Here is a 22,364-nt window from a genome sequence, read left to right on the forward strand (position 1 = left end):
TCACTATAATGCACCTTTTTGCCAAATTTGAAGAAAATCTCCGAACAAATGTGGCTGATAGAGCGCACACAAGAAATGTGCATTGGCATCCAAGTCGGAACATTGAGGGCGCCGTCACCACAAACTGTTTGTGTCCTTCATGTGGAATGACCACCCATACACCTGCTTAGCAAGTCTGAATAAAATCCGTAGAGTAACAATCAAGTTATTGCATAAATAAGCACTTTTGCAAATTTTGACATGAGCAGGGTGACCTTTGACCCTGTAAAAGGTGGAACAGTGAGGGCAGCATTATCAATAGGTATAGGTGTATAGATTTGACTATGATTTATTTACATACCAAATTTGAAAAAAAAAAATCGGTCAAGAAACAAGGCCAGCGTCGCACACACAAGCAGACCCTGTTAAATTTACACCTTTTCATGTATAAAGACGGAACAAGCGAGGGCGCCATCACCAAAAACAATAGGCGTCTTTGTTTTACCATAATACACCTTCATGCCAAATTTGAAGATGATAGAAGAAGAACTGCAGCCAGTAGAGTGCTCACAAGAAAATCTCTGCGGCGGACGCGGCGCAACGAGGCCAAATCAATAGTATCTCCGAACTCTGTTCAGGGGATACAATAAGTATATGATTCTGAGGAATGCCTAAATAATTAATATTGTCATGTAAAAACCAAATTTAAACATGTGATATGCCATTTTTAGTATGTCCTACAATTATATTCTACGTTTTTATCTTACTTAACATGTTGTGCTATAATTTTCTCATTACGTCCCTGTAACCGCTGTCGCCCTTTTTCCGTGTTATGACTCGCATTCTAATTTGCATCTACTTTATTGATTACCATTTGGCTTTTCGCTCGATCCATCATTCTTCTTTTCTATTTCTTTACATCTCGGGCTCTGCCTTGCCAGTCTTGGTAACCAAGTAAACACCATAGCCACACCCAAAATTAATCCATCGTATTCTACAGTAGCATGCTGCAACATTATCATCGTACTCAAATTACTTGTGAATGTATCAACTCCTCTTGAAATAAGAACAGTTCCTCGTAGAAATAGTGTACTAGTACTTAATTGAGTACCTCATAAATCCACGGTGAAAACAACGACTCTCGTTCTGAAAGTATAAGCTACGTTGTGTGTTGCACCTTGATTTCTAGATTCTCCGATAAGAGCTTCCCCAAATTATTACACCGCCACCAACGTTCATATCGCCACAAGCGCACGATCTCGCAGCGTTCCAAATCCGGTTACTGTATATTCTAAACGGTCTGTAGGTAATTTTCATGCCTCTGAGTTGCGATCTCGTACATCGTGGATTAGGATTAGCAACTATATTTCGGTATTTACAATTCCGTCGGTATCCCTTCATGCACTGTAGACTTTGCAATAAGAAAAGGAGAAAAAAATAGGCACCTTAGTATATCGATGATTTTGATTCATCGAGGTAGTACAATAAAAGCGTCTATTCAATAGTTTTTTTTTTTTTTTTTTTTTTATGGTGACTGCACGCCAGCCAGACAGAGCTGAAGAAGTGACTTGGACGAGTCACGAAACTGTTCTCTCAGTGATTTTCACTAGTAAGTCCAGTCGAACAGATTTAAAATACACGCTTTTATCACCTATGTTAGATTCGAAATAAATGCATACAAGAAAACCTTTCTATAATAACCGAAGAAAAAAAAAATCCTTCTTCTGCACTTCATGCAAGTATTCTGGTACATGGTACAGTATAATATGGTACAAAAGTCTAATGCAAATTACTCTTGATTATTCAGCCAGCAAGTACAAAGTGTCGTTTATGATCTTGATGCTTGCACATGACTTTTCCCTACGGCAAATGCCTGCAGCCTATAAAACAGCCACAAAGTTTATGGGATTCTCGATTACCACTGATTACATGCTCGCAGGGACACTAGTGATCTCTTGTACCATTCTTTGGAACTCGGGGCTATTGAGATGCAGAAATATGGATTATTGAATAACCAACCAAATAACAGCTCTGCCTTGCTGGGATCATCCGTAACATGATAAATTAAATACATAAATCGTATTACAACTTCGACAGTTATTTTATGAGAAAATTAAAAGGTATATTTATGGAAATTACAAAGTATGAATGAATGAGCTGGTCAGACAAAGCTTGGAAAGGTGACTGAACGCTGAGAAAAGCTGATGGTAGTGTCTTGACACTGGTAGAGCCAAACTGACGATCAAACAGACTGCCAAACACCGGAAGTCCTGTGTGCTTACTGAAGTATGTCTTGTAGGTCGTGTTTGGTCAGATTGAAGAGCTGTAGGAGTGCGGCGTGGTGGCTGAAGTGCCCTCGAAACTCCTATTCGATGGATTGAAAGAAAGTGTTAAGTCTCATTCTGTATTCAGAATTGTGGATGTCTGACTTGGATATTAGGATTTTCATAATGGACCCCATGGAAGACATATGGAAGACCCCATTGAAGACCACCTAGTGTAGCTGAATATGGGATATGCAGCCATCTTCTCAGATGGAAAATGAAATAAACAAAAAATTGCTGTGTCACTGTTGCGTTTGTGTGTGTGTGTGTGGGGGGGGGGGGGAATCGCGTTCTTTTGATAACCGAGTTGCATAACTTTGCGTACTCATGGGTCATAAGGCGAGAAAAATATAACGTTATTAAAGCAAGAAAAGTAGACAGGAACTTTTAAATATCTTACATTCATATTAATCGACCTGCAGGCAACCCGAATTTACCATTTCACGTTGATTTGCAACTGGGACGAATGAATTTATAGGTGGGATTTTCAACCTATCTTTGTCAGGGCAGTGTATGTTTTTGATTCGCAGAATACACCCATCTTTTGCTATAGCTTGCACTGAATAAGAATAAACCTATTATTCTGGGTATCATGAACGAACTTGTAAATTTTATAGCAATCTCATATGGAGGTTAGAAGGAGTTACAACAACATTTGACCAGCCCCTATAGTGAGATAATTCCAAGTAGTAATCAACCATGATTCGTTCACTCCTGGGTGATTCCGACATTTAAAGGCAGCTTATAGTTGAATAAAGCAGTCTTGTATTCATAATCATCCGCATGCATTTACAAATACAATATCCAACAAAATTTGCTTCTCTTTTTACCTTTGTGACCAGTGCGCAGCCACTGTACAGCTTCGACTGGCGAACTTTGGGTAGACTTGCCACATCGTTACAGAACGTGGTCACCATGCGTGACTGGGGGGCGTAATCTACGAAGTAGGGTTGTTGTTTTGACGTCTGAAAGTAGAAATAATTATCGATAGTCATTCTTGCAAATACATGTACAAGAAAATACACTTATAGTAATCGTCATTATTTTTGTTTCAATTTCCTTGAACACGTAGACATATATTCAATAATAAATGATTTATTTCCGCAGTACATCAACTGGGAAAATTGAAAGAACCATTTGTCTATTAAAGCGATGTGATTATGACATGAAAGAACTTGACTTCACATCTATCTTCATATATATATATATATATATATATATATATATATATATATACACAAACGAAGAAACAAACTGGTAATGCATTTTTGGCCAGTAAAGCATGAGTTTATTCGACTCAAATTTTCGGCGTCCTACGCCTTCTTCAGTAATCTTGACAAAAAATGCACTACCATTTTGTTTCTTCATTTTTCGTGGAGCCAATACGTGAAATCTCAAAATGTTTTGAATATACACAAAAGTAATGAAACAAGTTCACGCGGTTGACCGCAGGTTCATCCGTATTTATTGCAACTCTGAGTTTCATGACATGCAATCATCAGGCAATAATTACATCCCAGAATTGCATTGTTCAATGGTATTATTTCTGGGATGTAATTATATACATATATATATATATATATATATATATATATATATATATATATATATAGTTATATACATATATTTGCCCTTTGTAAATACCCGTACATCTCAAGCAATGACAGCATCTTCGTATCTACATAATTATTCAGATTTGTCAGGTTGTCGTCAGGTTGTCGTCTATAGTATTCTGTCTTTGGGTGTCATTTGAAGGTTGATTGTGGGACCAACATGGAAGAGGGATATTTTCCGCTTCTGAGAAAATCTTTTCTGCTTTAGCGGCGGCAGCCAGCAAATCGTGAATAACTCCCACAAAACCAAGATACACCAATGCAGACGAACCTCTGGAGGTGTCTCGTCTCTCGTGGCGTAAAAAATGGCATCAACGAGCACGTTCAGGCATTGATCCGCTGGGTCTGACCTCGGCATGTCGAACAGAGAAGGGATGCTGGCGAGAAGCCCCACCCAGAACTGCGTCAAGCTGGAAGGAATCACAGACACACAACAAAAATTGTGGGTTTTTATCAGCGAGTTTCTTGAATCTTACCTGAGAACGAGCGGAACAGATACCCCTGTGGAACTCGTTCAGCGTTTCGAAATTCAGATGCACCTCCCAGGCTCAGAAAGTCATTAGAAAGAGACACTGATCACGAACAAAAGGTCTTCATCAGATAAACATCTCAATAAAAGGCAAAGAAATAATCTTCTAATCATATTGCCAATAAGGTGCTTCTGCATCATAAGCGTTTTTATTACCAATTTCTCTTCCATCTTTCCGCCATGTAGGTCTCCATGCCAACTGCATATTCTACGGCCAGGTCATCGAAGATGTCGAAAAGATGCTTGATGGGAAGAGGGAGTTTAGATGGGAGCTTGAACATCGATTCCAACATGTACGTCACATATGGACCGACAGCAGTCTGTAAAGCGGGAAGATGAGTTCATAAACGGTAGCATGACCGGTAAAAATATATTTCATTTTATTTCATTTCATTTCATTTCATTTCCAACAACATAAAATATCAACATACACATAGTAGCACAAAATCATTACCATGTTTTGATAAAGAAATGTGCGAATTGACAATAAATACAGTGTCCTTTCTGATATAATTAAAAATGCCATGGAAACTGATGAAAAGAAAAAAGAAATTGGTAATGGAAACGCTTTAAAATATATCTATAGTTCCAATAGTGCCTTTCCGGTACAGTACAATGGTGTATGTCCTGCCATCTTTGCTTCATCAATTTGACAGATACTCACTAGTAGAAACTGGGCATTGTGAAATAAAGTTTCTGTCAAACCTACAGAAAATATTGATTTAAATGATGTTGCTAGAATGAAGTGACATTTCATCCAGGAGTATTTGGTCGTGTAAAATGAAAAACAAAAAAGTGAAATATACCACTCGCAAAATATTCAATGAACTTGATTAGCGTCGTTACAAGAGACTAGATTGGATCTCGTCTATTCTTGGACATGCGTATACATGTATAAAATGTTTATATCAATCAATCAATCAATCAATCAATCAATATATCTTTTGTCATGTCAATAGCTCACCTTTGTGGTAAGCATGTGAGGTATGGCAAGCTCTCTGCCCAGACCGGCGCTTCTCTGCCTGATGGGGTCTGACGTGCTGATGACGGCAATTTTGGTCTTATAGGAGCACATAAAACACATAGTCACAGATCATAGTCCGTTATGATGTCTTAGTACTTCTGGTATCAAACATTCATCCATATACAAAACAGGTATCTATACATTTCTACAATATCTATCTGTATTCTTCAAGAAGAAATACCTACAGCATTGCTTTTGCTGCTGCTTGTACAAATTACCAGTTAATATGGATCCTCTATCGAAGTCTGTTCAAACAAATAAAATGGATTATTTTCTGAGGACCGAACTCCTCCACACTTGCCTCTTTTTTGTATTTCTACACATTGGGCAGACGATCCGCAGTACAGTTTTTATTCTTGACTCTAATGACATATTATATATATATATATATATATATATATATATATATATATATATATATATATGTATATATATATATATATATATATATATATATATATATATATATATATTTATGTAATATATGAATATATACATCTTTTTCTCTCGCTGCATTCTTGATATTTCTTTATATTCCGCAATTCTTAATTTGTACCGACGTACTTTGTACTATGTTTGGAAATTTATATTTATTTCTTCCTGTCTATGCTGAACATAATTATCATAATGTGTCACTTTAGTACCTGTATTTTCATCCTATTGTGGGAAAATTTAATAAAATTGATGGGATCCTCCATTGCAAAGAAGCAAAAATAATATTAGAAATATAAACTGCTACATGTCTTAAACATACTTCTTATTCAAACAGTGCGTATCATTTCTAAGGATTTATTTATTTATTTATTTATTTATTTATTTTTTTTTTTTTGGGGGGGGTTATTTCAGAGCAGGAAACTCGCAGTCGTGTCATGAAGTTAAATATATATATATATATATATATATATATATATATATATATATATATATGTATATATATATATATATAATCCGTTATTCTAATACAAATCTTCTATCGATTTCACTCTCTAACTCTATCACGAGCTGCATTAAAATGAAAAGTGACCATATCAGTGATAATCGGAAGTACGAGACGAGAAAATCTTGATACATTTTGTGCATTCTATGCATCATAAAGATAGTGAAACCTTACGGATTTCCTAACGTGTTCGGTCAGTCGAATCGGATGAAGGTGTGTTACTCACCTTCAGATGCATTGCTCCGTGGTTACTCTTTATCTGGGTGGACGGACCTTGGGCAGTTTCTGTCTCTGCAGGCGTTATACTCTCGTCTGAGAAATGACGTCATATTCATACAACATCAGAGCATTCACATCGAATACAAGCAACAATCAATACAACCCGCGTGTGCAATTATCTGTTGGTCTATGAAGATATCAATTCACTCACACGTGAATCAGTTCTGAATCTTTATACTTTAATTTAAAGAATAGTACAATTGTTTCTTTCGTCAGTTTGTTTATGGTTATGTAACTGTAATTGTTGGTTGTGTTTTTACTTGTAAGATGTATTTACATGTTATTCTGTATTTCCATTTGTCTTTGCACTGTATCTTCTGTATAATCCAGGAGGCAACCCAGGCATTTCATGTCACATTGTTTATGTACCAAAGAATGTTAAACTACAACTTTAACATCAAGATGAATCTATGCATAGCGATGTATGCTGAGCTAATGATATCTACGAGCTTTATACCTTTTAGAATAAATAATTTCAGAATCAAATTGTAGGAGAAGTTTGTAACATACAATGAAAAAGGAATAGAAGAAAAGCTCACATTTTTCCTCCGCAGTAGAGTGGACAATAAGTTGTTGATATCCACTTGAATCCGGCATAGCTCCCTTTGGCCTAAGAGTGACTCGACATCCATGATCCAACTTGAACGAGAGAGAGAGAGAGAGAGAGAGAGATGAAGCTTTTTGATTAGAGCTTCCCAAAAAGTGTCATAATGAAGGAATAATGTGATACAGAAACCGTCCAGACCAATGACCGACATTCACTGTTGAAACCATAATGTACACGCGTATGTAGTTGTAAGCTTCATTCATCATCTTACTTTTACCTCGATATCCGGTTTTCATTTGCTGATTGGACATGTTGGAAATTAAGTTTCTGAAACTAACATTTGATTAAAGGAAACATAACATAAGGAAGTAAGTAGACTAACGACACGTCAGCTGAGCTGATGCCGCGTAAAATGCCTATGGCGCTTACCCCATACGTCTTTAGCGTATTCACACGCCCCGAAACATGGCCGCCAGTTCCTTCATCTTCGTCTCGTAAGATCAGGTATGTCCCGGCCTCTTTCAGCCAAACTTGGGAGTGTGGAATAGTGGAGGAAACTTGACCATCAAAGTCTGGATTGTATCATATTTTCGCTATTTCTCCAGAAACTGATCAAAGACTGAACATTAAAGGTTCTTGACCTTGATCGGTAATGATCGGTCATACATTTTAAGTTGAAAAAACAAAATCTGCGTTAATTCGACGAAACTAACCAACCCATCTCTGTTCCGAATCCGGATTCAAGCTACTTAACTACAACTCTGCCACCACTCTGCAGTGCGCTGATCTTCAACTATGAAGGATGCACTTCTACAAAAGAAGAAGAAGAACTACCCACTATTATCCGTTGTGTACATTGTCCAAATGAAGCGTCGAGTATGTAGAGAAATGTATGTAATGTGTTCACATCAATCATCAAAGAGTGTCTAGTCAAGAAAAAGTCAGGGTCAACGTGAATGAATTGTCGCGTAATTCATGTGTTCAACGATCAAAGGTTATTCGTATAACTATAGACTTACCTACATCCAAAGCGTCTCCATTTCTAGGGAGAAGACACTGTCCAGCATTCCAGATAGAATCTAGGATTTTCTGTTTTGCCTGTCCAACGCTATCAGTATCCAAGACCTTTACGTTGAGGAAGGCGTTGTCATCTTCATCAACGACGAAAAGCGTCTGAAAGATAAAAAAAAAGAAGAAAAATTTATCATGTTACTCAGACAAATTTTACTTGCACGAGTATGCTTCTCAAGATGGCAAATGGATAAGACACTATACACCCGTGGACACTTTGATAGAAAATCGCAGCCAAGCGACTGACGGTGCTCGTTGTTCCAAATGTTCGTTACTGCAAACAAACACAATTCTTGTATCTGGGAGAATATAAAATAGGGTACGTTTATCCGAGTGTTTTCAAGTTCACACCGAAGGTTTGTTATTCCGGCTGTCTATCAATTTCTTCCCCCCCCCCCCCGGAAAGTGTAACAGAGTTCGGTTTACATTGACGTAAATAAGCGCTAAATTGATCAGTGCTTTAGAGGTTGCCATGATGAAAGAAATCATGCGCGTACGCACTCGAGCAGGATTCGAACCTGATACAACCTCCTGATCTCCGGACAGGCGACATCTTCACTGGACTATCGAGCTTCCGTCCGACAATAAGTACTGGTTCAAATCCTTACAGCACGCAGCGGATACTGCAGAATTCTTCAAATTCATCAAAGTTATACTTCCGTCGAGATGTTTTTATTGCAACTGACTGACAAATTGCCCCACTATCGACGTAAATAATATGTCGATGTAAGGCAATCAGTTGCAATAATAAAAAAAAAACAGAAAAATTTCATGAGTTTGAAGAATTTGGTCTACTATGGATTCGCTTCTCCGATAATGACAAAAAAAAGTTCGATAATCCGAGAATCAAATAGTACCAGAGTTAAATTAAGATAGTTATTGCAATAATGAAGTAAGGTTCATTAATCTAAAAATTTTCCGTGACGTTGATATGGGGGGGGGGGGGGAGGGGTGCCGTTGCTGTCTGGCTGATTTAACATAAAAAAACAAACAAACCGAAACACACACACACACACACACACACACGCAAACACGCTGACCCAAATCCAAATCTCTAGTGTTGTAGATATCCAGGGTTGTGTTTGATATCGACTCTTTATGAATTCTATCAGCGGTAAGTGAACTTTTTATAAAGTCAGTAGAGATTTTTCTGTCTTGGCATATTACCAACCAGATGTCGGCGTTTTGAAAGTGAGAGGTAAATAAATGTAAAGAGTAACTTTTATGTCTTTTTAATTTCTGATAAAGAGTCAATTCGGATTCAAGTCAATTCAAAACCGAATTCTTTGAAACTCCGGAGAATTTGACCTTCATGTCTGCAGATATTTACCACTTCTTGAAAGCTGATATCCTGATCGAACAAGCGATTGTAATCCAGCGTAAAATAAGCCTCGCCAGTAGTAACATCGACAGGTCCTTTTTCACACTGTGTCTTCATTGCTTGATACAACATAAACATCGGGTACAGCATGTGCCTCTGAGTGTAAGAAGATATCGAAACTTAAAGTACAAAGCCACTATTTACCATTTGCAGATGAAAAAAATAGTTCTTCGAAATAAATCTAAATCATGAGTTAGGGATAGAAAGAACCAACGTAAAAATGTTAATCGGTATAATCAATGTTAAGCAACGTTAAATATACAAAATATGAACAATAGTTTTATTAAAATCGTTTGTAAAATAAATCGTCTACAGTTATGGTTTATTTCAAAAGTTGTGATATTTCCTCATATTTATGGCTTTATTGTGATTTTTTTTTGATACGGTATGATGTTTTGTGATACAATTGAACTATGCATATGCATCAAATGTGAAACTCAAACATTTTTTAATCACTGCTTCCGATGGTAAACAGCGGCTTTAAGGACTGTTAAGATTACACACATCGAACCACGCGCATTGATTGACGTGTCCCTATAACCATGCTGATATGTGTTGTGTAAGTTGTTTTTATTGTTGCTTCTGTCCACTGCACTTCTCAAGCAAAGTCATCGAATTATGCTATAGACGGACAGAGTCACGAGAATAGCAACAACTTCTTCACAGAAGATATTTGTATCGTCTTTTTGATATTTTAAACGTGCAGATCTTTTATACTTGAATAATTCCTTGTGTATAGGAATAGAAAACATAGCACATGATGTCATAACGCTGCTTCACACCACGGTGTCACACCGCACACTCACACATGATGTAAACGATAGTGTAACACTAGTAATGATATACAAAATATAGTTTGCTGTCAATAATATTGATCAAGTTCCAATGAACTATGATAGGAAACATTAATATCCTGGTGACATAAAAAGAACGATAAAAACAAGAACAACAATTTATCCAGACCTTAATGTATCCGTACATACACAGGGCGATCCAGTTGGTGACCAACTTATTTACGATGGAATCCGGCCTTACACACACAACACAAAACAAACAAAAAGCAGAAAAAATGAAGTTAAAATTTTGCTTACCAGATAATATCCCTATCAATGATTTCAATGATATTAGTAAAAAGTCATGTAATGTATTAACACTCTTCATCAAGATAAATTCGACACAATTTTTTTTTTTCGTCGTAATGCCCCAGTCACACAGTGCTTTGCGGTGGGTTACGTCCGCCGCGGATAGATACGAATGAGTGAACGCAGGAGGACGCAGCGTGGACGCAGGCATCCGCAGGGACGTATGTAGACGTAACTGTCCGTAACTCATCCGTAAAGAAACGCAAAATGACGGCGCCAAGCCTGCGAAATTTTGAAATGTTCTAAATTTCGCAGAGGGATTCTACGGATGCAGACTTTCGCAAGTAACCGTAACCAAACGTAATTATCCGTAACTGAACGTAACTATCCGTAGCCTGGACGCAGACCATCCGCAAAAAAAATTTACCTCCCGTCCGTTTGCGTTCGTTTACGTCCACCGTAAGTATCCGAAAGTAATCGCAAGTTAATGTATATCAACACTTTCGTCCGCTTACGTATATTTGCGGACAGTTACGGATGCTGCGGAAGATTACGTCCTTCGACGTTTTCCGTTTTCCACTCGCATTGGAACACAGAGACTCGTGGGAAGCCACACAACTCGTGGGAAGCCACACAACTCGTGTTGCCAAGCTGCAGCGCATTTATATGAAGGAATGCTACAATACAGTCGGAGCAGTGGAGAGGCAGAACCGCATGGTCAAATTATGACATTTCTACCACAAATGGTCATTTTAGGTGGCACCCATATACTCATGACATCGGTTGACCCTTGGTGCTGAACTTTTTTTTTCTTGCACTCTTTGAATGTATATTTTTCGAAAAGGCAATATTTTGATTACGGGAAGGGGTGACAGCATTTCATTCACTTTTTTGGCCGGGAAAGGTGTGTGACAGCGATAACTATATACAATTCTCTCTGTCAATGGTATGTCAAAATTCTCTATGTAGGGGATGGGGTGAGAGCATTTCATTCACTTTTCTGGCCGGGAAAGGTGAGTGACAGCGATAACTATATGAAATTCTCTATGTCCATGTCAACATTCTCTATGTCAATGATATGTCAAATTCTTCAAACATCCTCTCTTTCTTATTATTTGCGGATGATAATAATGTGTTTTATCTGATTCTGATTCTGATCGATTAACACATGATACTTTAAACTGTGAAATAACGAAGTTACTCCATTGGATAAGAGCGAACAAACTGTCAATAAATTTGCAAAAAACTGCAAGAAAAAATGCATGCTGTTCAGTAATTCGCTAGAAAATCTACCGAGAAACGTTTTCCTGGAAGACACGGTCATATGAGACGAAGTCTCTTCCATCAAATTTCTAGGTTTGATTCTGGAAAATAAACTTACCTGCATGGGGTTTGCATATTGATTCTGTTTGTCGTGTTATTTCAAGGAATATAGGTATTATAAACAAAGTTAAATTTTATCTTCCCAAAAAATTACATTTTATGTTACATTCTTCTTTGATACTTCCTTACTTAAACTATGGTATACTCGCATGGGGAAACACTTTTTCTAAATATACAGAAAGAATACTATTATTACAGAAAAAAGCTCTTCGTATCATTTGTCACGAATCGTGGAGAAGTCATAATTATAATTTATTTCACGAAAATAATATTTTGAAAATTTGACCTTTATCGTTTGCAATTAGGACAATTCATGTATAAACTCACCAACCATTCTCTCCCCCTTGTATTTGATTCCATGTTCTTAAAGAATGAAACTGTTCATGCATATCCAACCCGTCAATCCCATGAATATCATTTGCCTTTGACTAGGACGGTTTTTGCAAAATCTTTATTCTCCTTTTCTGGACCAAAATTCTGGAATTCTTTCGATAATAATGTAAAAGAAGCTTTAATTCTTAATACATTATCTTTAAAGTTAAAGAATTATTCAAAAACTTCGTATGCAGCAAAATGAATAATTCTTTTTTTTTTCTTTTGATTTTCAAAATCGTCTGTGCGTCGGTAACCTCACTACTCTTTGTTTATCAGCGAGCCTGTGCCTCCAGTGCCCTGGTTATGACCCACCATTTCCCTCTCCTCCCCCCCCCCCGTCCACCTCGGACTTCCTACCTCCCTTACTATCTTTCTATCCACTCATCAATCTTTCCTTACAAGAGAGCATCTTTGTGTTTGTTAATGTGAGTTGGTATGTGTGCATGTATGTGTCAATTACTCTGTCTGTCTTTTTTTTACTACTGTTAAGGGAAATTGTTGTTGTTGTTGTTTGCAATTATATATTTTTTTTCTGTATGAGGGGACTGCATTCTACAAGCCCTGTTTTTTTAGCAGTCCCCTCCATTTCCAGCAATATTGTTTATGCATTCACCACAGTGACGTAACAGTTATTCGTATCTCTGTTGATAATTTACCTGTATATCTTTTACAATGTTATTCTGATCATCGCATTGTTGTACTGATTTCATGACATCTGTGTATTTGAGTGTTTCATTGTATTTCTAATTATTTTGTTTGATGGAAATGAAATAAATCAACTTGGAAAAAAATGAGAACGAATTTGGTATTTCTCTATAGTCTTACCCACTTTACGCTCCATGTAAAGTGTATTACATTTTTTTTGTATATATATTGTGCTTGGGTGTGGGAGGGGTGTTTGAATGTCTTGATGTCTTTTTTTTTTCTGGAAATTTGATAAGCATTACTTTATTGTAAAAATCTCCTTAACAAAACCAAATAAGTCATGAATATCGCTGCACAACGACAGCGTAACCACAGTTTGTCTATTCCATGACTGTAAGTAATAATTTTCTTACTCTAATGTTTAACTTATCGATCTATATTGTATTATATTTGTGGTATAATTATGTTATGTATTCTTTACATTTATGAAGTTTATTCATATTTGAGTTGCACAAATAAAATTTAAACCTCAAGTTCAAAATTTCATATATCTTTTATCATTGCAAAGCAAATTAAAGGATTACGATTTTTTCACAAATTGTACGTAATTGAATTTCAGTTTTCCCCAGTCATGCCAGTGCACAATGTAAGACAGTCCACTATGTGATAACCTTGCTGTCATAACACACTGACTTAGCAGGGATCGTCAAAGAAAACAATACTGTCCATAATTATCTATAACAATCTGTAACTATCCCTAACTATCGAAAAATATCCGCAACTCTCCGCAAGTGTTCAGAACTATTATGTGCCAATTCGTAAGAATATCCGCAAGTGGACGCAAGTATTCGCATCTGATCGTATTTGTCCGTATCACCCGCAGAGGACGCAGAGCATTACGTGACTGGGGCTTAACTTACGTGTTCATTAAAAGAAAAAATAAGCAGGCGTTACGGAAATGCATTTGAATCAAATGCTTTGATCACATGACAAACGGGATATCAGTTGATTAAAAAAACACCATGAAATTTTAATAATTCAATATAAGGTATATGAGGCATAAAAGGTTTTGAAAATGTTTTCGGGCCATTGAGATAACAGGAAATATAAGCTTTTCTGGTCCCTTTGGTGAAAAAAAAAAATCACAACTGTACTGACAGTCTGTAATAGGACTAAATATTCAAAATCGGAGAAGTTGCATGATTCCTTCTTTCTCATATTTCTTACTTGCCAAACAAGCGTTCCAATCTGCCCGAAGATCTTGCTGTTGTTTTGACCCTATCTCGAACCAGCAATGATATCAACCTTGTTGATACAAAACGGTTACATTAGAGGGAAAAGTAAATAAAGCACATGCAACTAGAGAAGCATTATGCAACTATTCAGACATTGTATTATTACATATACATTCATTTCGTGTGCACAACTACTGCAAAATAATATATGTGCCTTTTCATTTACTATACTATTATCATTCTGAGACATTTTTTTTTTTTTTTACAGATAGTCAGTGGTGTTCATCTTGTAAAAGTGTGCTAGTCGGGAAAGCTTACCGAAACAGGAATTGAAACACCTACTCAAAATGATATACATAAACATTTTTATGACAGCATGTTGATCTAGCCACTGTCACGCAACTACGTTTATGCTGACAGTATTTTGCTGATATTATATGGACAAACAGACAAAATAAGTCATATTATAGTGCGTATCTCATATTATGACCTCACACAGGCACCAAGAGTAAAAGTAAATACCAGAGTGAAATTGACATACCTATACTCAAAAACACAGGCAGCCAAATATTACTTTGTTGACACCAGTTCAAAATGACATGAAATCGTTCGGTGGGCATCTCATCAATATTCCTATGTACGGGATGACGCCTTAAGATAATCTTTGTAAGCAAGTAGGACTCAAAAGATTTCCATCTTAATGCATCCATGCCGGCACTTTTCATAAATATGTCTGAGTATAATGCGTCCAGAAGGGGTTTATTACCGCTTAATTTAGCTTAAATCAACTTACTTTAAAAAGTAGATGCTCTTGCCCTCACTCAAGTAGGCTAGAGACAGAAGTGATGCAATCAGTTCCCTGCTGATGAAAATTGATATGAACGCTGTCTTTATTTCATTGAAGCTCTTGTGTTGTAAAATATCACAATGCCAAATCTTCATTGCTTATAGCAGAATAAGCATATTTCCCCCTGTGAACATGTCATTTTCTTAAGTTTTATATATCTCAGTATGTGTCTAGATGTTTTATACGCATTCTTGCCAGTCTTAAACGCCAGGAAAATATTTTGCAAATGATTTCAGTGGAAATGGATAAACCGCCCAGACGCTGTTCACTGCGATTGAAATCATGTTATTTAATACGCTCCTTCAGTTTCCGCTGTTAATGTTAGTTAAAAAACAGTGAAATTTATGAAATTCTTTTGCACGCCAAATCATTCCAGTCATGCTTTATATACATAGTCGTAAATAAGTAGTCACTAAGACATCAATGATTTCAAAACGGGGCTTTTTTTTCACACGTAATCTGAAAACTGCAGATGAAAAAGGAAAAAAATGATTGGCTATAAACCGGAACAAATAGATTACAAAACACACTCTATTGACAAAAACTGTAAGCGCTTTGAACGGAAACATTGTTACTCTTGCATCGAGAACTATCAGTTTTGATTTGTCTTTTTCTTTTTTTTTTATTGATATCTAGATTATTGGGCCATTGATAAATGGTCTTGAGAGGACTTATTGGCATTAATTAGTACTTACTTCGTAGGTTGTCTGTTTTGACTTTTCACATCAAGAACTTGTATGACGTCAACAACTGTGTCTTCGTTCTTCAGCGACCGATAAAAAGACATCAATGACTGTTCCATGAAGTCTTCCATATACTGTGACACACGAAAAAAAGAAAAGAAAAAAAGAAGAAGATAAAAACCAGTGGGAAACACAGGCAAGAAAAGAGCATGGTTGGACATGTCACAGATGTCTCGTTTTGTTTGTTTGTTTGTTTTTTCCAAAGTGGCAGTGACCGCAGATATCTCGACATGTGGACAAGTGTAATTGTGTGGCATTTTTTCATGCACTGGCCAGTAGGTTTTACAACTTTTTGTCTTGTATCCACGATCATACTTTGTTTGTCGTTGAGCCTGTAGCTACTTTAGTCGCAACCAAAATAATACAGATTTGTGATGTATTTACTATACGTTACAGGAAGGAGAGAGAAAAACAAGATCCGTCTATCAGCGGGAAGAAGTTCGTATAGTTCCGATGAAATTTACAATAACGCATGCAGTCAAATAGCGCGATCATTTATGCACTGAAAATGAGAGTAAATTTCTGAGCTTCGGCCGGTCTCTTCTGCATGGCGTACATGAAGCAATTGAGAAGTGAAGACTTTATAAATGAAAACATTGTAAAATGTGTGTTTCAATTAAAGGGGACGTTATAGTCCAAACGGTCAATATGAATATGCAAATGGCAAAGTGACCATGTCATGCCCTCACAACTTGCCATATAGCTTGTATATGTATTATATACATATATATATATGTATATATATATGTATATATATTAATTTCCAGTTTTTCATTCAAACGCAATTATGCCCGAGGCTCAAATCCTGGTATATCTAACTGATCACGATTCTGAAGTTATTCAATCAGGAATATCATCATGTTTCAGACTCCAATGACAGAAACATTGAACTTTCGTCATTTTTTTTTTTTTGTACACGATGAATGGAAAATTGTGAGGGTATGACATGGTTAGTACACTTATTTGCATATTCATATCCACGGTACAAGAACTGTATGTTTTGCTGAAATTAGCAAAACTTCAAAATGTCATAACTTCCCTATTTTCATCCGATTTGAGTCGATTTTTTTTTTAACGTTGAACTCGTTAGATTTTACTTTTTTTTTTTAATCAGACTTTATATTTGGACTGGATTTCCCCTTTAAAGTGGCAAAATTCCCTCTTGAGTTTCTCCTACCTCTGGATCGGATGTCTCAGGACGAACTCCAAGTCCACCAAAGAGCATGACTGTCACGTACTGGTTGTGATCTCTGAATGGGATGTCATACTTCTTGACTCTCTCGTCCACATTCGTCAGCTCGAGTTTAGTATCAGGCACTAAAAACAAACAAACAAACAAACAAACAAACAAATAAACAAACACCATAGAAAGAAAGAGTGTTCATGATACATTCGCCTTTCACCGAAGGGGATGTATCACTGCATATTGACGGTACATAAATATTTTATGAACGCATGTCGAAAACAACATAACAACATAAGTCATAATCATTTTCTTTTGGACGGAGACAATCTCTACACTCCAAAATATTGAAACAGAAACTGATTCAAAAGACAGAGAGTATAACAATTTGATAGCAACTGAATACTATTTCGTTCAACATACCTTCTCTTAGTCTTGATCTCAGTCGTCGTCGTCCTAGCTCTAATTCTTCTCTTACTTGATTTGCTTCTCGCCTCTTCTTGGTAAGCTTCCGTCCGACAACCACAAATACAAACAGCATGACAAGAATGGCGACGGCCATTACTGATATGACTATCGGCAGGATATTCAGTTCTGAATCTGTCTTGACAAAACCTGGCAGGAACTCCAAATTTCCATTAACGACCTGAAAAAAAACCCCACAACAACACGTAACATCTGAACATGTTTCTTCGAATGCTGCAAAATACTCTGCTATTTTAAAAGGAGGGGCTGAAATATATCAACAGAAGTGTCAGGTACCTGAGCATTGTTAATTACCTGATCAATATTCTACAAGAACATGATAGACGTGACTTAATGTGGAGTCTTCTCCAAGGATTCCAGTATAGTCACCAGGCACGGGAAGTTGGAAAGGTACGAAGCAAATCAAGCTGATATACTTTATCGGGACGAATCAATACTAATATGTCCTCTTTATTGCTGTCTAGGTCTATGTTTTCTTCTCATAAGCTCTATAAGATGACAAATTTTTAATAACTATGACATCTGCATGCGACAGGAACAGTGAACCATGATTACCATATACAAATCGTTATGAAAAACGACCGACTCACGTGGACTGCTGGAAGATTTCTTGTCACTCCTTCCCCTAGAGAACCATTTCTAAATCCTCGCGTTGGTACACTCTCTGGTATCTTGCATATCAGCTTTTCACTTTCCAAGATTTGCACATCACATTTACCGTCTCCGCCGAAAAAGACTTGCACATCATCTTCATTGCTGGCAAGGTCAAGATTACTGCCCTGAATATATAAAATGTGGATGAAGGAAAACAAATGAGCAGTGAAGCAAAGCCAACAGAAAGTTGAAATGAAAAGAGAACACCAACTAGGGTTATTAAAATAAACTTTAGAATTAGTGCTAAACTTTCCATGATTCTATATGCATTGAACAAAGAATGATTACCACAATGGTCATGTTCTATAATACTGCCAACGCACCCATCACTTCTTTATAGAGTAGAATTACAACGCAATCTATGTAAAATGCCACACATTTGATTTTAAATATCACATTTGAAAATACATTTGTTTCGAGAAAATCCTTGAACAGGCTAAATTCCTGCTAGAAAATGTTGCTCATCCTACGTCTAATATTGCCGACAGACGACTACCTGGCACTTGTACCGTGTATGGGACATACAATTTTAAAACTCTTTGTACCTTCGGAATTCAAACTCAGATGAAGTGCAACATAATTATTATCAGTAACCACAAAAATGTTATGATCTTGCTCATGTTAACGTACAAGATTGTTTTCTTCACTTTTCTTACGTTTTTATCTCCCCACCCCCTGTATTTGTTTTTTCTTTACCCTCTACATCAACAGCTTCCCCGCTTCTTCACTCTCGACTCTCTCTTTTTTCACTTATACATTTCTGACCCTGTTAATTAGTGCACTGGAAAAAAAAAGAATATTCATCAAGAGGGGAACTCCGGTTCGAGATGGCACACTTTGATTTTGATAAGGCAATAAACGTGAACAGAGTGTCATTATTATACATTTTCATTTTGAATTCTATTGATATGATATTAAAGGTGCAAGTAAGGTTGATCTACATTTCTCTATTTTTTGGTCTATTTCTTTTCTAACCAATAATTTTGCTTGATAGTATTGCCTCAAACTTTCAATACGACGAAAGAATTGCTGCAGTGCTTTCCCTCCCCGAGCTGACGACTGTGTACTCTAGTATATGTTAGTGTATACTTTTATTTGAAGAACTACATTGCTGATGATTGATCAATATAGATAGTGATAGATAGATAGATTGATTGATTGATTGATTGATTGATTGATTGATTGAATGATTGGATTATAGTGTATCTTAACATTTTTCATCAATTTTTTGGAATTCTGGAACCACAATTTGAACCCACGAGGTCAACCTTATGGAAGCATTTTCAGAGATCAGTTTGAATGTGTAAAGGACAAAATACAACTTCCTTCTCATGCATCACGTGGTCTGCACACAAACAATTTGCCACTAATGAAATTTCAATTGATTTCACTTTCATTTGCAAGTCTTACCCTAAGTTCTAGCAAGTTGTTTTCAGGCAGATTGACTATTGAATCTGGTCCATCAAACTTGTAGTAGATTGGATCTGGGAAGTACGTGATGATATCACTCGGCGGGTTGATGACGAAACCATCAAAGTCAAATTGTAAGGAAGCCGTAAGACCATCCTCAGTTTGTCTCCTCCTCCGTGATGCAATGTCCCCGGGATATGGCGGGGAGGGACAGGTAAGGACAGTTGCACTGGAATTACCATTACAAATCTGAAAAGAAAGGCAAATAAATCATATTCAGAGTTGAACATATTAAATTACATCGTAGTTTATAATTTACTGACAAGGGATAAATGTTTACAATAGGAAGCAGTAGGAAAAATATTTGCCAATGCATATTGTTGTCATTACCTATAAACCAAACAGTAGAAAATGTTCAGAAAATGTTTCTGTCTCGTGGTTGTGGCACTGACATAAAGGAGATATTACATCACTATTGGATTATGCAAGTGTAGAAATATAATACCAAAACCGAATTACAAATTCTAACCACGTTGGTAACTGTCTAATCTACCCATTCTTCTGAAAGCTTGACATGCTTTCATTTCAGTATCTTTAATTAATGCAATGCAGAGCAAGGACTGCTCGCCTTGTACTAAATCACGCCAAAATGGCCTGTCCCATGACGCTTAAACTTTCAATGAAGTCTCGTCGTAATTCCTTTAAAAAAAAATCAAATATGAGCGAATGTACGGGTAGTAGTTAGTATTTTGAATTCTTGGATGATATCATTAGAAGGCAATTAGGAGAGCTTCCAGAAGACAGACGTAGAATTCTTTCCTTTTTTTTTGTGCAAAGAAAATAACTACATGTTCGTTGCCAATGAGGGGCTAAAACTTACTCAACTGATAAACAAATTTACTGGAAACATCTAGTGAAAATAAAGCAGAAACAACAAACTATATGCACAGACCGCTGATGTCTCTGCTTCAGAAGTTTGTGATACTGCCTTGATGACTGGAATCTGAATCAAGTCAAATCTTTCTCCAGTGACAATTATATCCAGACCTCCCCTGAATTGAAATAATTAGGAGGATGATATATTGTACTCCGGTGTTGCATGTAAAAAATTAGAAGTATTTTAAATCCTGAAGATCTATATCTCTGTCCTATTTTATGAAGAGTATTCCTATGATAAGGCATCAGGATAACTATGACTATAACTATAACTATAACTGGCAAAGTTAAAGTCAATATCCTTCAATTTATGTCATTGTAACTTTTATGTCTAGTGCGAGTCTCAATACTAGTACAGACCATGTGCGTAATATTAATGAAAAGAAAACACTATCTAATTTAGCGTCATGCTTACAGAACACTAACTGGGACATTACATTGTATATTACATACTGGGCCAAGTTATGTTAGAGACTTTGTAATAGCAGAGTCTGTAGTTAAATTATGTATTCTGCTATGTTCATAAAGCTCAAGGTATCATTTCAAAGAGGCTACTGTCATTTGACCTTTCGAACATGCTGATCCATTGTGTGCACTTGATATAAAGTCTGACTTACGATATAATCGACTGTGTCCTGTCCAAGTCAGTGATAACTGGGTTGGGCATGAAGGTAAACACATCAGTTGTTGTTAGCTGTGTTCCATCAAAGGTCATGGTCAGTACTTGACTGCCTTCTGGAGATTCTGTGGTTGTACAAGATGTTTCATTTGGACTACGAACACTGTGGAAAAACAAGTCGATTTTCTTTCTGTTAGTCCCCATTTCATTGCATCATAATGGATCAAAATAATTGTATTGTAGTTGAAGTTAAAAAAAAATAAAGAAACAGTTTGGGATTTGAACACTTTACTTTACTGCTTACAGGGCTAAGACTTCAAGCTGTGCTGTAGCCATTTCAATACAGTGGCACAATGGCTTTGGAATGAATACCAAATGCCCTCAGATCTCTTTGGTAATGTGTATTAGTCTTCAGTTGCTTCATGAATGAGGCGTGTTTTTTTTTTTTCATAGAGAGTGCAAGCTTTGGGATTTTTGTATTGTTTTGCTTTTACTCATGGTAGTAGCAAGATGAAACTGGAGCAGTTACCCTTGTCTAACATCTATAATTGCTCACACTTTTTGAAAAAAAAATCATCTTCTTCAATGATATACGAAGATCATCACCCAGTGTATTATTGCCCAAAATGCATAGTATGGTTTCACTGTAAAAAAGTGAGGCATTTACAGTTGTAATAGAAATGCCATCTTTTCGTTTTAAGTAAAATAAAAAAAATCACTTAATCCTAAAAATATCACCAAGATCATATGTGTACACTCAAGCACGCCATTTCTCATTATAAAGACAGTTTTGCAATATTTCCCAACATTAACATACAAAACAAGGCAAGTGCCATATTGTGTCTCGCCCATTCGCGTACAAGAAATTGTACGCGAATGGGATATTACAGATAAAAAAAGAGATATAACAGATAAAACGAGATATAAAAGGGTAAAAATTTATGGCCGAAAAGAAACGTGCCATAAAAACTTTACATTGGGCCCTTAAAGTTCTTTGACCCCTGCCTGTGATCTTTGACCTTGTGGTGACCATCCACTCCCTAAGGGACATCTACCATCCAAGTTTGGTCACAAACGGACCT

At 36.6% G+C, this 22,364-nt stretch overlaps 1 protein-coding gene across 1 annotated transcript; it reads right to left on the reverse strand.

The window, feature by feature from the left end:
- Positions 1–2,257: 2,257 nt before the first annotated feature.
- On the reverse strand, positions 2,258–21,330 carry LOC140245996 (plexin-A4-like). Its single transcript, XM_072325447.1, has 20 exons — positions 21,281–21,330; positions 20,680–20,779; positions 19,728–19,976; positions 18,254–18,442; positions 17,601–17,823; positions 17,172–17,311; positions 15,947–16,068; positions 15,198–15,266; positions 14,397–14,474; positions 10,648–10,714; positions 9,634–9,780; positions 8,252–8,405; positions 7,662–7,762; positions 7,225–7,324; positions 6,633–6,718; positions 5,410–5,505; positions 4,602–4,765; positions 4,188–4,326; positions 3,134–3,268; positions 2,258–2,344 (listed from the first exon to the last, which is right to left on the reverse strand). The coding sequence occupies exons 1-20, from the start codon at positions 21,328–21,330 to the stop codon at positions 2,258–2,260; spliced, it is 2,496 nt and encodes an 831-aa protein (XP_072181548.1).
- Positions 21,331–22,364: the final 1,034 nt, after the last annotated feature.

Source organism: Diadema setosum, chromosome 2 (genome assembly GCF_964275005.1).
Source record: "Diadema setosum chromosome 2, eeDiaSeto1, whole genome shotgun sequence".
Taxonomy (NCBI): Eukaryota; Metazoa; Echinodermata; class Echinoidea; order Diadematoida; family Diadematidae; genus Diadema; species Diadema setosum.